Source organism: Loxodonta africana, chromosome 24 (genome assembly GCF_030014295.1).
Source record: "Loxodonta africana isolate mLoxAfr1 chromosome 24, mLoxAfr1.hap2, whole genome shotgun sequence".
Lineage (NCBI taxonomy): Eukaryota > Metazoa > Chordata > Mammalia > Proboscidea > Elephantidae > Loxodonta > Loxodonta africana.
The window spans coordinates 32606306-32622494 of NC_087365.1; the positions used below are offsets into that span (position 1 = coordinate 32606306).

A 16189-nucleotide genomic window follows, 5' to 3' on the forward strand; every position below is an offset into this window, starting at 1 on the left:
GGCAACCAGTTTGGGTTTTTTGGATTTTTTATCATGGCTACAGGTGGGTAGAGAGCCAGAGACCACTTTGTGACCTGGTATCAGTTGATTTCTGTAAAAAGGGGAGGGGAGGGTTCAATCAATCATGTTAAGATTAGCCAATGGCTTATCTTCTATTTTTCTCCCTCCTCTTCATAAGCATCATTATAACTAGCCTACTTCTAGCCATTTGCTTTTTTTTGGGAATCAGAATGGTCTCCCTATATGCATATAGAATCACTGCTCAGAATAAACCTTACGTTTCAATTTCTTTGAGTTTTGATTATTTTTAAGAAGTGGAAAAATTAGTTAAATCAAACCTGAAGTTTAGATAATAGTAATGTACCAATGATAATCTCTCAGTTTTAACAAATACGGCAAAGTTAAGTGAAAAGTTAACATTAGAGGAAACTCTCTACTCTCTTTATAGCTTTTCCATAAATTTTAAGTTATTCCAAAACAAAAAGCTTATTTAAAAAAAAAAAAAAACCAGCAGAACAAAGAAATTAAGTAAAACTTGCACACATATAAAAAGATAGAGCAACCAAGCAAAATAAGATTTATGAGACAGTTGGGAAAATTTGAATATAGATGAATTGAGATATATTTAATAATTTTTGTTAATCTTGTTAGAAGAACTAATGGTACTGAAAATATTATTTTAGAAATGCTTAATTACTTAAGGGTAAAATACCATTGACCTTTGAAATACTTTATCAACAACAACAACAACAAAAATAGATGAAGCAAATAAATAAAATGTAATGAATTTAGGTGACTGTTAGCTTCGGGGGATGTTATATTATCCTCTCTCTTTTCTGTGTATTTAAATTTTTTTCATTAAAAAGAGAGGCTGGAAGAAAAAGGCTGCTTACTTAGATGACTTCCAATCAAATAATCATTGTTGAATAAACAACATCCTGTTAAAAGCACAGTATTTTATTCTTTGTGCAACTGTAGTCTCGAAATTTTAATTAAAAAAATTTTTTAACAGTACTTTAAAACACAATGCAGAATCTTAACTTTCCGTAAGTCAATGGTCTTGAATTCTCTAAGATTCATTTTAATGTTATTAAGTTCCTTCTAGAAGGGTTATAGAGCTTTTGTCACCATCTCAATCTATTTAAACAGAATGTCTCTATCCTGAAGGAGTGACTTTTGGTGCTCATGCAGCTGGGAGGGGGAACACTCTGGAGGAGGAGGGGAATGAAGGAAAGTAGTTCTGAGCAGCCAGAGACCAAACCAGGGAACGGAGAATCTGGAGGTGGGAGAAGAGAAAGAGCACTGCCAGGAGGTGAGAATGAAGGAAAACTGCTGGCTGAGAGTGAGTACAAAGGTAACCCTTGCCCTCTCCCCTGTTCCTGAGCCAATCAAGTTAGGAAACAGGGAGGCCCCGGCAGAAGAAAAGCTCCATATCCTCACCTAGTGTCCTCTTTTGCAGTACTGAAAGGTTTGGGCCTGGGGCTGGGGAGAGACCTCCCTCCAGGGCATATCTCTCTCTCTTCCTGCTGGCCTCAGATCCAACTCACTCCCTTCATCTACTCTCCGTTCCTCAACTAGTGGGCTGGCTCAGTGATAAAATGAACAAGAGACACACCTGTAAAAAACTGAATTGGTAAAGTTGTGTGATAGATATACCTACAACAATGACAAAAGAAAAGAATAGTTGCTGAGGCTGTGTATGTACAACGAAACACCTCATGGGATCTGGTTCCTTGGTTTGGAGGTTTAGGATCATGGTTTCATGGGACATCTCATTTAATTGGCCTAATACTGTGTTTGGCACTTCTGTTCTTCCTCCTGTTGCATAGCACCTGGGATCTTAAAAGCCTGCAAGGGGCCATCAAGGCACAACAATTGGTCTCTATTTGCCTGGAGCAGTAGAGGAATTGGAGGAGGATATGGAATGCATGGCTAATGGCTTCCTCTGCCATAAGACCAGAAGAAGTGGATGGTGCCTAGCTACCACTACTGAGCGTTTTGGTCAAGGATTCTATAGAAGAATCCTGATCAAAAGGGGGAACCTGCATAACAGAATGTCAAATTCTCATGGAATCCAGACTTTCTGGAGCCATGGAAGCTGGATGAATCCCTGAAACTACTCTCCTGAGATAATCTTTAAACATTAAACCAAAAATATGTTCTGAAAGTCTTCTTAAACCCAAACAATTGTTAGCTTAACTAGTAAAAAAAAAAAAGTCTGCCTTGAGCATTATGCTTTTAAGAACTACCTATATGGAAACCCTGGGGGTGTAGTGGTTAAGTGCTACAGTTGCTAATCAAAAGATCGGCAGTTCAAATCTACCAGGCGCTCCTTGGAAACTCTATGGGGCAGTTCTACTCTGTCCTATAGTGTCATTATGAGTCAGAATCAACTCGATGGCAATGGGTTTGTTTTTTTCGTTTTTTTAAATACTGAATCAAATCAACAACAGCACAAACAATTAGGTAGGAACCTTAGGGGGAAGTTTATGTTAATGGGAGAGAAACAACCCAGAAAAGGACGGTGAAAATGATTGCACAACTAGAAGAATGTAATCAATGTCACTGAATTGTACATGTAGAAACTATTGAATTGGTGTATGTTTTGCTGTGTATATTCCGAACATCAACAAAATAAATCAAATTTAAAAAATAACAATGACAGATCTGGGAGGTTTCCCTAGGACAGAGACAGACTAATAAATCATTCCCTGAAAACTATGGGCCTGCCATTGAGACGATTCTGACTCACAGCAACCCTATAGGACAGAGTGGAACTGCCCTATAGGGTTTCCAAGGAGCGGCTGGTGGATTCAAACTGCCAACCTTTTGGTCAGCAGCCAAGCTCTTAACAACTGTGCCACCAAGGCTCCTACTACGTGCCAGGTAGCTTAAAAACAGTTACTCTAACCCTTGCTGGAACCCTGAAGGAAGGTATTATTTTATGCTCTTTTCGCCAACAGAAAGTGTGCTTTGGAAAAGACAGTTAAATGACTTATGCCCGGGTACCAAGTAAGAGAAAGGTGGAGCCAGAATTCACATGGGTCATCTGACTCTAAGCCTGTGCTTTTTCCATTCCACTGTGCCACCTCCTAAGCAAATTCCACAATGGATATGCCTGTGATTTGTAGGCAGCAAACCCAAGATGTACACCAGGTATTTCGTTCTGGCCGGGAGTGGCCCTAAACTTGTACAGCTTAGAGAAACACCATAGGCTGTAAAACTGGAAAGTTTGTCCTCATCCTCCCACAAACACACTCAACAGAATAGCCTGGAGAACTTTTCACCTGCTCAGAAAGCTTCCTCACTTCCTCCAGAATTGAGGCGACAGGCCGGCTCCTCTCCCGGCCACGTGTGAAAGGGACAATGCAGTAGCTACACATGTTGTCACAGCCTCGCATTATTGACCTGAGGAGGAAAGCACCAGAAATGAGTAACAGGGGCAAGGCGTCTTGGTCCAACCCCAGGAGCAGGTCACAGCTCCCTTGGCATTATCCTCTGGCACTGAATCCTCCTGGTGCCACAATCGCCCTGGACCGATCTGAGATCGCAGAGGCAAGAAGGCAGACATTTTTTACCTTTAACATTGGTACCTAATCACAGGGTATAAACCAAACTGCAACTGGTAGAGAGTGGTTACCCTGCGGGAGCACAGTGGTGAGGGAATGGGGTGCAGATTTACCACACATTGACTTTCCACAGTTTATATGTACTTATTGTGGGAACTTCTTTCCAGAGCTAGAAAGAAGTAAATATTATAAAGTGTGTGTGTGGAGGGAAAGGAGACCTTGGATTTAAAACATAGGATTCTGCCTTTCTCACTTGTCCCCGACCCAATTCCCATGTATCTAAGTCACATCACTCTCTTTTATTTGCATTCTAAACATAAAAGCCTCAATTTGCCTTAAGGAAATAATTATGGACATGTACCAAGGATGTTCAATGCAGAACTGTATAATAAATGATTACTATTATTTTTATTAAGCATTCCAACAAGAGAGTACTGGACAGCCATTAAAATGAATGGAGGTTGAAAAACATTTTCTGTAAAGAATGATCCAGTTGCCAACGAGCTGATCCTGACTCATGGCAACCCCATGTGTGTCAGAGAAGAACTGTGCTCCATCAAGTTTTTAAATGCTTGATTTTTTGGAAGTAGATCATCAGGCCTTTCTTCCAAGGAGCGTCTGGGTAGACTCAAACCTCCAACCTTTCAGTCAGAAGCCAACCACATTAGCCATTTGTATCACTCCATAAAGAAGCAGATAGTAAGTTTGTTAGGTCATACAGTCTCTCTCACAACTACTCAACTCTGCTGTTAGAGTGACAAAAGCAACTATAGACAATAAATAAAGTAATGGGCATGGCTGTATTCCAAAAAAACTTTATTTACAAAAATAGGCAGTAAGCCATTTGCCAACCTCTGTCATAGAAAATTGAATTTAGACGCAAGGAATGATCACCATATTAATCAAGAAAAGGTTACAAAACTAAGCATAGCAAGATCCGATTTTAATAAATAAATACACACACACACACAGTATACACACATAAGCACAAAGGAAAAGGACAAGAATGATATACACCAAAACGGTAGCAGTGTTCATCCCTAGAATTGTTTAATAAATGATAACTATTATTTTTATCACTAGGCAGTGGAAGTATAGGTAATTATTTTCTTCTTTATGCTTTTGTATTTTTCCATATATTCTTCAATAAATATGAACTATTTTATAAACTGATCTTTATTTCTTAAAAGATCGGGAAAGATTTAGCTATACTAGTTAAAAAAAGGTCTGCCTTGAGCATTATGCTCTTTTAAGAACTATCTATATGGCATCAAACTGACAACAGCAACTTGAAAGATTAAATAGGAACCTTAGGGGGCACTGAGTGTTTGTTAATGAGGGAGGAGCAACTCTGAAAATAAGAGTGAGGATAGCTGCACTACTCAAAGAATGTAATCAATGTCACTAAATTGTACATACAGAAACTGCTGGAAAAAAAAGCAGAGAATGTTAACACATTGTGACAAATGTAACTAATGCCACTGAAAAATCTTTGTGGAAATTGTCAAACGGGAACCTACCTAGCTGTGTAAACTTTCACCAAAAACTCAGTAAGATATTATTTAAAAAAAAAAATCAGGAAAGCCCAATTTACTTTAAGTGAAAAAATAACAGCATATAGAATTGTATGATATCATTGGTGTAAAAGAGGGGGTAAAAGGGGGGGTTGGGAAGGACCCATATGGGTATATGAGTGCAAAGAATATTTCTGAAAAGAAGATACAAGAAACAAGGCTGCCTCTCTGAGAGATGGCCTAGGAAGCTGGGGATAAGGGGTGTGACAGAGTCTTACTATGTATCATTTTTTGTATTTTATACCATGTGCATGTATTACTTCTTTTAAAAAGTAATAAAATTACGTTTTAAAAATGAGATAAAAAGTAAAGGAGAGGCTCACTCCCTTTCTCTTTGGCAGCAACTCACACAAAGGCAGAGGTGGCACTGCGGCTGGTCTGGACCGGCATGACATCGGCATAGGTCTCATCCAAAGAGAGCAGCACATTGGCAGCTTGCTGGCCTGACTCCGCTATAGCCAGCAGACGGGGAAGGTCCCGATAGGCATCAGGGCCAGCCAAAAGATCCACCATTTTCTCCCTGTTGAGGATCTCCTCCTTCAATCTCTCAGCCATGCAGCCTGGGAGGGAGAAAAAACAAGTATCTGTCACCAAATGCATCTGGTCTCATGACTTCTCCTAAGTACACATTACCTCCAGCTTGCCTTAGAGACCACGGCACAAGAAACTTCTCGAAGAGATCACCCTCACCCCTCAGATTTAACCAAAACTCATCGCACCAGAAACTACATCCTGCTATAGAAGAAAATCACAGGAAAAGAATTCCTGAGCAATTCAATGCCTGGAAAAATTTAAGCTACATCTAAAAACCATTCTAGATATGAACCGTCTCTTTTTTCCGTTGAAAATTACTTGGTGCTACCAATAAAAAATGTTTTATTTAAAAAAAAAAAAAACTTAGTTATATCCCACTACACTTATGTTCTCCCTCTCTTCTTAACCACAATACTTGCTAAAACCTGTAAGAAATGAGTCAACCAGGTATATTGGGATCTTTCATATCCTAAAAGATGTTATTAGTAAGACTATAGAATTTCAAAAATCTATTTTATTACAAACACTCTTCGAAAATGTCTGTTTAAAAATCTTCTTGGGATTTCTGAAATTGCTAACAGACACACCCAGGAGCTTCTATAATAAAGGAACTGAAATGGAACAAAACATTTCAGCTCCACTATAAAAAAGAATGAGGTTCCAATGCCTGCTATGACATGGATGAACCTCGAAAACAGTATGCTGCATGAAATAAGCCAGACACAAACAGGTAAAAATATTATATGATTCCATTTATATGAAATATCTAGAACAGACAAGTGAATAGAGACAGAAAGTAGACTACTAATTACCATGAGCTTGGGGGAGGGGGAGGGAGGAGTTATTGCTTAATGGAAAGAGTTTATTTGGGGTGATGAAAAATTTTTGGAAACGAGCAGTGGTAATGGCTGCACAACACTGTTAAGTGTGATTAATGCCACTGGATTACACACTTTAAAATGGTAAAAAGGCAAATTTTATATTATGTATATTTTACTCCCCCACCCAAAATTTTTTTTTTAATTTCTGCTAACCCTTCTGTAACCTGGCCCATGAACCTCCCAGCATGCCTGCAGGTGGGAGGGGTGGAACCCCCCAAGCACACCTGAGGGGAAAGCCACGTCCCCCCCAAGGGGAAACCCCCTCAGTGCACCTCTACCCAACCACATAAAAGCCTAGTCTATGAATGATCCCAGCGTAGCGCCCTGCCATTCAGGGATACATTGTTTTTCACAGTCTGTTTATAACTGAATTCTGGTACAGGAAGAGTAAAGAACATTTACTTATGAAATATGCTTCCCACCCATTTAGATCAGAGCTGCCCAACAGAATTTTCTATGATGGAAATGCTCCTTATCTGTGCTGTCCAAAATGGTAACCACTAACCACATGTGACTATCGAGCACTGAAAACGTGGCTGATACAACTGAGGAAGTGATTTCTTAGTTTATTTAATTTTAACTAATTTAAAGTTTAGCCACATGTGGCTAGTGGCTACCATGTTGGCCGGTGTAGATCTAGGCTAGGCATGCTTTGGGAGTCAAGGTGGAAGGTGACTACACTGTAAACTCACGCTGCTCGTTCAGACTCCAAGTTCTCTCCTAACCACAACGCTGGCCACCAGGAGCCACGTTAGACTACACGAAGGATGTACTACTTTCTGAGCACCTATTATTCCAAGGCATTATGAAAAGCCGTTTTATGAGTTTGATCTCATCTAATCCTGCAGCCTCTGCCATTAAGTACAAGAGTTGTATGGAGCACATAAGATTTCTGCACACACTGGGAACCCAGCCTTTAAGAAAACTAGCATAAAGAGCCACATAGAGCCCGAGCCTCAAAACTGACAAAATCTGCAAATTACTGGATACCTAGTATCCCAATCCTCAGAGGCACTCGAGAGAGGGGCCGTTTTGTCTTCAGGACTTTAAGTTGTCGCAAACGATTCCAGATGGTCTGCTCAGCTTTCTCCCTACAAAAATCGAAGGATCCAGGTAGAAATGAACATGAGAATAAATCACAGAGTAATTAAGAAGTGGGACAACGGGAAGAAAATAACAACAAACCTTCAACCCTTTTAATGAATGTCCACCTTTTAGGCTTAGGGAAGGCAGGTGGGGGCTAGTTGACGAAGCACCTTTTGTTATAATTCACCATTCCTAGAACGATGTCCTTCTTGCACATCTTCAAACCCTGACAAAGCTTTAAACCAAACTCGAAAGCTATCTATTTCACAAAGCCTTCCCCAACTCTCCTCTGTTGAGAGTATTTTTTTCCTTCCATTCAACTGTCCTTCTACTTTATATACCTTTCCCTGTACTTTGGAACTTCTTTTTTTGTTTGATTTTTTCCCCCACCGAGGGCCTTCTGTCATGTGTTAGAGCTATCTGCGTATCTGTCTTAGTTTCTGTATCAATCAGACTCAGCTCCTTAAAGCCAGGCTCAATGGAGATCTCACCTGTGAATCTCCCAAAGCACCTAGTTCAATGTCTTGGAGCAAAGGCCCTCAGAACAAAAATGCTAAATTAGATTAACGAACTGATTAACTGATGGTACAGCCAGCTGCGGAAACATTAACACTAACATGCCTTGTACATAGAAACCAAGTAACAACAGGATATGTTCACCTCTGATGGATGACAGCCAGCTTTGTTAAGAGGATTCTGTCCCCTGGCCACTAACCATACCCCAGCCCTGCCAGCTATATCATAAACATGTGACATTAGTCACAAAAACCTCAAGAAAAGTTGGGTGACTCAGTAGTCTCAGTTTCTTCATCTACAAAATGGATTTGATAACACCACCTACCTCACAGGGTTATTTTGAGAATAGTTAATGAATCTATCCTGCTCAGCACAGGACCTGGCACGCATCTTCTCAGCAAATGTCAGCAGATGTTACTACCTCCACTGCTATAAAGTTGCAAGTCTTACTGACATGGGTCTGTCAGCTCAACTCCATAGGTGGCCAGCCGGGCACTGTTAGCTGAAGCACTATTATACAAGATATATTCATTCCCTAGTTAAAGAACAAATTCTCACCTGATGGAACATGTGACAAGAAGGACCACGTCAGCCTGCGTAGAGAGCAAGGAAAAAAAGGACAATTATGATCTTTGAAATTAGCCTTGAAGAATCCCTGCCTCGCAGTCTATTTTTAACTTAGCATCCTGCCTGAATGTGAGTGCCACCCAAAAAGTTTCAAAACAACTGGAACAAAAGTACATGTCAGGATAAACCTCAAAAACATTAGCTAAATGAAAGAAGCTGCACACAAAGGTCACATATTATCTGATTCCATTTATAGGAGATATCCTGAATAGGTAGATCCAGAGACAGAATGCAGAGTGGTGGTTGCCAGAGGCTGGGGGGAAGGGAGAGTGAAGTGGCTGCTTAAGGAATACAGGGTTTCCTTTTGGGGTGATGAAAATGTTTTAGAACTAGACAGAGGTGGTGGTTACACAACACTGTGAATGTACGAACTGCCACTGAATTATTATAAATTACAGAAATGATTCATTTTATGTTATGTGAATTTCACGTAAAAATTTTTTAAGTTCTTTTTTAATTAAAAAAAAAAAAAGTACACCTTAAGCCTCATGGTACACATTTCACTCAAGGAAACTGACTCTCGTCAGGCTGCCCCCTTTCCTGAAAGTGCATCTAAGAACTGGCATAAATGCAGAGTCTCCCCCAGGCCAAGAAAACAAGGGAAAGGAGGAAAGGTGTGTACCTCTCGGAGGTTACTGGTCCTCAGGTAGCCACTCTTCTGTAGGATGGACCAGGCTATCTCTGTGTCGTTCACATTCATCTGGCAGCCATAGGTCTCCAGGTAGACTACAATGAGGGGGATTCCATGAATAGGCAGACGACAAGGAGGCACATGTCTCAAAACTTCCCCTCCTCAAATGTCCCAGAAACACCTGAGGCAACTAGTTATCCACTAGTAAGTCCCCTGTGCTTCAATTCCTAGACACCATTAATCACCAGATATATGCCCAAATGACAGCCTTTTAGAACAAAAGATATACCACATTAAATGTACACACCAATTATCAGCCACTGCATTTAAAATATGAAGAAAATATGTGCCTAAGAATCAAGAAAATATGGTTATAAAAACAATTAGAACACAACTTAAAGAATGTAATCAACGTCACTAAATTATACACGTAGAAGTTGTAATAAAGAACAAGCAAACCATAGAGAGAGAGGGAAGCTGGCAAAATTGTCACGAAAGGAGAGATTGAAAGGGCTGACTCAACAGGGGGAGAGCAAGTGGGAGTACGGAGTAAGATGTATGTAAACTTATATGTGACAGACTGATTGGATTTGTAAACGTTCACTTGAAGCTTAATAAAAGTTAATAAAAAAAAAAAAAAAAAGCAAACCGTTGTTTAAAAAAAAATTAGACAAGGGAGGACTCCCTGATAAATAATATTGGATTATCAACCCAGGGAGAAAATAAATATAAATCCACAGGTTACACTCCTATTTCTCAAATGAGGTTCTCCAACCTCAGAAGGTAGTATAGTTAACAGTGGTCAGAAGGTATACAAAGCCACAAAAGAAACACAAGAAATCTTCCTAGTGTAACTTCAAACATCTTAAATAAAACAAGCATGGCTATATTGTGAAGTAAATTGCAAATTTTTTAAATAATATTTTTATTGTTTTTTCAGTGAAAGTTTATACAGCAAATTAGGTTCCTGTTTGGCAATTTCTATACAAACTGTTAGAAACATTAGTTACATATTTTGCAATGTGTCAACATTCTCTCTAACTGCACTCTGCTTGTTCCGTTGTAAAATGCAGATTTTGCACAAAGTTTTAAGAACATAAATTTAACACTGGCAGCCTCTTTGAACTAGATTCCCAGATAAACCTCTGCTCCCACCAGCACACTTTAATCCACAGACCAGAATAGGGTCCAAATGGGTTTAAAAGTTGAATGACAAAGAATCATATGAAAATCAGCAGAAAATAGCAGTTATTTAAAAAGAAACAAAAACAAAACATCAGGTTTTTTGTTTGTTTTTTAAACCTTCTTTGGCTTACTTTTGTTGTCTAAAAAATGAAAACATCAATATTTATGTCAAAGAGGTACTGAGGGGAACAATGAGTTACAAAGGATCGCAAAATATCTAGCAGGAGTCACAAGATGTACATATTCCTTGATTTACAAATTCAGCTCCTAGAGGTTTATTCCGGAATAAAAAAAATTTTTTTTAATATATACATATGAAGACATTTAATACAGTATTATTTGTAACATCAAAATTGTTTACACAACCTGAAGTCCAACCGCAGTGGAATAGTTGAAGGACATCATGGCACAACTCAATGAGTTTATTCTGTACCAATCAAAAATAAATTTAAATACAAAGATTGCAGTGTACAGGAAAACATTAATGAAAATAGTGAAATACAAATAACTTGCACCATATGATTGCAACCAGATCTTTAAGAATTATGAAGGGAATTACTTTTTGAAAACAGGGTAAAGGGGGGGATCTGGTTGTCTTTTAATGTCTCTTCAAACATTTTTTAAAAAGATAGCTTAACTAATCGTATCGTGTTACTAAGAAAATCCCCGTTCAAGTATAAAGAGGGAATTTCTATAGCACCAATTACAAAGGTTGTTTTGTGACTTAAGATGATTTAAAAATTAGATCACAGATTATAAGGTTCCCAAAGGTAACCAAAGAGAAGGCTCCCAGAACTTTTATTCCCCCATCATTATGTGCCAACACTATGGGTTTCTTTAATGTTACTTGGCAGAGTTTGACAATTCCATAACTTAGCAGCCTTCCCACACTGCTAATCCTCCAAAGCCAGATATGTAATAAAAAAAACAAAGAATCAGGCCCTATCTAAGATACAACTATTGTTGTCTACCCAAAAAAAAGCAAAAGAGTAAGAAGGTAATCAAATCACAGAGAGGAAACAAGTCTACAAGGCTGACAGCCTACCCGAGCCAGGAGCTCAACTACCCTGAGACCAAAAGAACTAGATGGAGCCGAGCTACCACTGACCAATCTGACCCAGGGCACAACAGATGATCCTGGTTAGAATGACTGGAAAATGCAGAACCAAACTCAAATTCTTAAAAAAGCCCAGACTAGCAGGGCTGAATCACTGGGCTAAGGGCTGTTGGGGACCATGGTCTCAGGGAGCTTCTAGATCAACTGGCATAACATAGTTTAAAAAGAAAATGTTCTACATGCTACTTTGGTGAGTGGCATCTGGGGTCTTAAAAGCTTGTGAGCAGCCATCTAAGATACTCCACTGGTCTCACCCTGTCTGGAGCAAGGGAGAATGAAGAAATCCAAAGACACAAGGGAAAGATTAGTCCAAATGACTAATGGACCACAAGTACTACAGCCTCCACCAGACTGAGTCCAGCACAACTAGATGGTGTTCAGCTACCACCACCGGCTGCTCTGACAGGGATCACAACAGAGGAACAGAGGATCCCAGACAGAGCTGGAGAAAAATGTAGAACAAAATTCTAACTCAAAAAAAAAAAAAGACCAGACTTACTGGTCTGACAGAGACTGGAGAAACCCCGAGAGTATGGCCCCTGGACATACTTACAGCTCAGTAATGAAGTCACTCCTGGGGATCATCCTTCAGCCAAAGATTAGACAGGCCATAAAACAAAACAAGACTAAAGGTACACACCAGCCAGGAGCAAGGACTAGAAGGCAGGAGGGGACAGGAAAGCTGGTAATAGCCAACCCAAGGTTGAGAAGGGAGAATGTTAACAAGTCATGGGGTTGTTAAACAATGTCATAAAACGGTATGTATACTAACTTTAACAAGAAGCTAGTTTATTTTGTAAACCTTCATCTAAAGTTCAATTAAAAAAAAAAAAATAGCTATCCCGAGAGATCACCTTTTAGCAGAAAAACAGAGTGGCACACAAAATAAAAGGTATTACTGGTAAGGGTGATGCTCCACTAGAAAAAACATCTGTGTGAGTCCAAAAGCTCAACATTTAATCCAAAGCAAAGATAAGAAGATAAAGGGACCAGGAAACTAGAGTACTGGAAATGGAACAACCAGAACACCCTTAAAGAGAATGCCAACACAAGGTGAAAAGCGTAACTGATATCACTGATCAATTTGTGTGAATACTGTCAAACAGGAACCTAACTTGCTGTGTAAACTTTCATCAAAAACAGCAGATTAAGTGGAATTATTAAAAAAAAAAAAATCAATCCCTCGATGCTGGGAAGGAACAAGGCAGGAAGCCCAAACGGAGAAAAGAAAACAAAACCAACCTTTTCTCTGCCTTCCTAGAAGTTCGTCCACGGTAAGATAGGGGGGTGGGTCCTCTGCTTCTGGAGAAGACGGCTCTTCTTGAGGACCTGAAGCACTTCTTAAAAAATCCTGAAAAGTTGGTCCAGTCGCCAGCCTGGAGCTAAAATCCTTTGGAACTCCATCCTCCTGCCTTTCTGGACTGGGATTTGCAGTACTGGGAAGACCGCCGTGAGCCCTGAAGTTCTTGAGCAGCAGCCAGGATGCAGGGGTCAACGGCCCCCACCTCGGAGACCCCTGTGCTTTCAGGACGTGCCGTAAAGGCTGCATGGCACTGAACAGCCCAAAGTCTGCAAGAACGATGGACATCACCAGCATTTATCGAACACTATGTACGGGCACTGCTCCGGCACTTCAAGTGTATTCATTCATTGAATCCTCACAAAAACCCATTAACAAGGTACTCTTAATAATATCATCCCCGCCCCCCGGACTCTCTGTTATCCAGAACTAAAACTACTCCCGAAGCCAAGTATTCAGACAAAGATTAGACTGGACTATAAGACATAAAATGATACTCATGAAGAGTGTGCTTCTTAGTTCAAGTAGATACACAAGACTAAATAAAAATAATATCATCCCTATTTTACAGGTAAGCAAACTGAGGCAACTTGCTGAAAACCACACAAAGCAGCAGCAGAGATGAGATACAAATCCACACAGACTGTTTTCAAAATGAGGCAGCTAGAGATGAGATGCAAAGCCATGAGAGAATAACAAAGTAGCCCTGTGAGCCAGAAATAGCTTGAAGGGCTTTAAGTGTATTAATTCATTCAATCTTCACAGCAATCCTCAGCAACCTAGGAAACAGATACTGCTATTATCCCCATTCAGAGATAAGGCAACAGACATACGGGCTGAGGAACTTACCTAAGATCCCACAGCCAGTAAGCAGCACAGTCAGGACTTAAATCAAGGCCTGCATGAGGGCAAAACCAGAGCCTCTAGCCACTTGGCTACACTGTTTCCTAATATAGGTAGTGGCTGATTTAGAAGATGCTCTAGCTACATCAAACCCCATTTACTAAGCTGTCTTTTCTTTTTGTACATCTTATCCTTATTAATATGTACTACATACAATATTGCAGTGCACAATTTGCTGATGTTATCGTTCTCATGCCAACCCCCAAAGACAAACAGGAGGGGATTTATAAAGATACTGTTAATAAAAGGCAATAAAAATGAAAACTGAAAAAAAAAGGGGGGGGTATTCAACTTACATCAGAACCAATTTACAAAGCAGTTGTTGGAATGTAACCCCATGGTAAATTGGGGACTGCCTGTGAAAACCACTTATTGGCTGAGAGCATCTTCCTCTGAGCTCCTTCAAAAGGAAAGTATCTAATGTGATGCCTGATGAGTAATTTCTTCTACCTTCCAAGAGACTCAAATCTCTTCAAGGCCCTTCCCACCCAGGCCCTTCTCACACATGGCTGGAGGGACTAGAAAAAGCCACGACCTTTACAGAGGGCAGTTTGCCACTTTCCATCAAAGTTACAAATGCACAAATCCTTTGACCCAAAAAGTTCCATTCCTAGATATTTATCCTACAGATATATGTGCAAAATGATCTAGGTATAAAGATATTCAATACAGCGTGTTTCTACTAGCAAAGAAATAGAAGGAAGAGATCTAAATGCCATCAACAGGGGACTAGTAGTAAGGCTGGAAAAAGATGCAACTGTTAGAAAGTGAGGCTGATCTCTAACACTAGTACATGACAAAAGCAAGGAGACAAAGCGTTCAACGCTACACAGTGTGCTGCACTAGGATCTGTCGGGGGAAGGGGCCAGAAAAGTTGAGGTACACGTTTGTAAATGCTCAGAATATGTCTAGAATGCCTAAAAAACAGTGGTTCCTCCCAGTAAGGAACCTAGCTAGGTAAGTCAGGTAACGTGATGGGGGCATACTTTTTCATGACATATTCTTATGGACCCCACGTGTAGGGCCTGATGGCCTCAGTGCAGCCATACCTGATATCTTTGTACTAATTTTCACTAACTTCTAAGCTGCAATATCCCCCTGTACTGCTTCCTCCTGGAATCTTGCCCTAACCACTCCCCCTAGCCCCCAAGTCTAGGTTGGGATTCTCCTCTGGGTTCTCAAAGCTCCCTTGCGACCATCACAGGACTCAGCACACTTTGCTCTTAATTACTACTTACACTTCCGCCGCCCTTTAAAACTGGGAGCTCCCTGAAAGCAGGGGACAAATCTCATTCACTTCTACACCTCCAGCATCTCCCACTCCAGTAACTAGATCAAGGCAGGCGCTGTACATGTGTAATGGGCACAGGTACCTGTTACCTCAGCCGGATCACCTGCAGTTATCTGCTACCAGCACCTTGGGCAGTGTCAGAGCACAGCAGACTTTTAGTGTGTGTTGTAAAGCCACCAATTTCTGCCTTACTTGCTGTGTGACCTTGGCCAAGACAAATTTCTGTATCTGAGCTGCCAATCCCACATCTGTAAAACAAGAACAAAAGAGTAACTACCTCCCAAGAGATGTTGTGAGAATTAAAGAAGATATTAAAAACCCAACCTGGCATACAGGAAACCTTCAGTACCGCCTGCCTGCCAGGTAACCTTGAGCATGCGACTCAAAGCTCTTCAAGCCTTCATATGTAAAATGGCAATAAGGTACCTACCTATATCATCTGTGAGGATCAAATGAGATAATACAAGTAAAATGCTTGCATAGCACAGTGCAGAGGGCTCCCTGGAAGATGCAGAGATTAACCGGTAGTCGGCAATGGCTACAGCATCCCAAACGTTCTACTAGGTGGTTACTCTGTGCCAGGCCTGCTGCTAAAGATTTAGATGGATTACTGTTATTTCACCCCCACAGCAACCTGTGAGGCAGACTCGACTACCATCCCCACTTCATAGATGACGAAGCCCGGGCTGGGGGCAGTGGGGTGTGATTTGCCCAAGGTCACAAGAGGGAAGGCAATGGGGCAGGGGTACGAACCCCGGCACTCTGACTCCAGAGCCCGCGTCGGAACCACCGCGCATCCTCCCCCTTGAACACCGCGACTCCACGGCCCCTGCCGCCCCAGACCCGGGCCGTGGACAGGTGCGCAGACTGCCCCCGACAGGCGTGTCGCTCACCTTCCGCAGCCTTGAGCACCCAGCGTAACGCAGCGGAAGCTCCCGCCAGTCGCCCGTCCCCTCTCCGCCGTCCGCCGCTGCG

At 40.9% G+C, this 16189-nt stretch overlaps 1 protein-coding gene across 8 annotated transcripts in view; it reads right to left on the reverse strand.

Moving 5' to 3' along the window:
• Positions 1 to 16182, reverse strand: part of CDK5RAP1 (CDK5 regulatory subunit associated protein 1) — a 43624-nt gene extending 27442 nt beyond the window's left edge. The window contains exons 1-8 of one of the 8 annotated variants that reach the window (XM_010591615.3): positions 16108 to 16147; positions 15407 to 15462; positions 12963 to 13289; positions 9410 to 9513; positions 8719 to 8753; positions 7549 to 7649; positions 5493 to 5703; positions 3288 to 3408 (exon numbers count right to left, since the gene is read on the reverse strand). In XM_010591615.3, coding sequence (XP_010589917.2) covers positions 3288 to 3408; positions 5493 to 5703; positions 7549 to 7649; positions 8719 to 8753; positions 9410 to 9513; positions 12963 to 13269 — 879 coding nt within the window. In that variant the 5' untranslated portion in view covers positions 13270 to 13289; positions 15407 to 15462; positions 16108 to 16147. Of the gene's footprint in view, positions 1 to 3287; positions 3409 to 5492; positions 5704 to 7548; positions 7650 to 8718; positions 8754 to 9409; positions 9514 to 12962; positions 16077 to 16107 lie in introns of those variants that run through there. The other 7 variants (XM_064275978.1, XM_064275977.1, XM_064275975.1 and 4 more) reach the window with 7 other exon arrangements.
• Between the last annotated feature and the right edge of the window lie 7 nt (positions 16183 to 16189).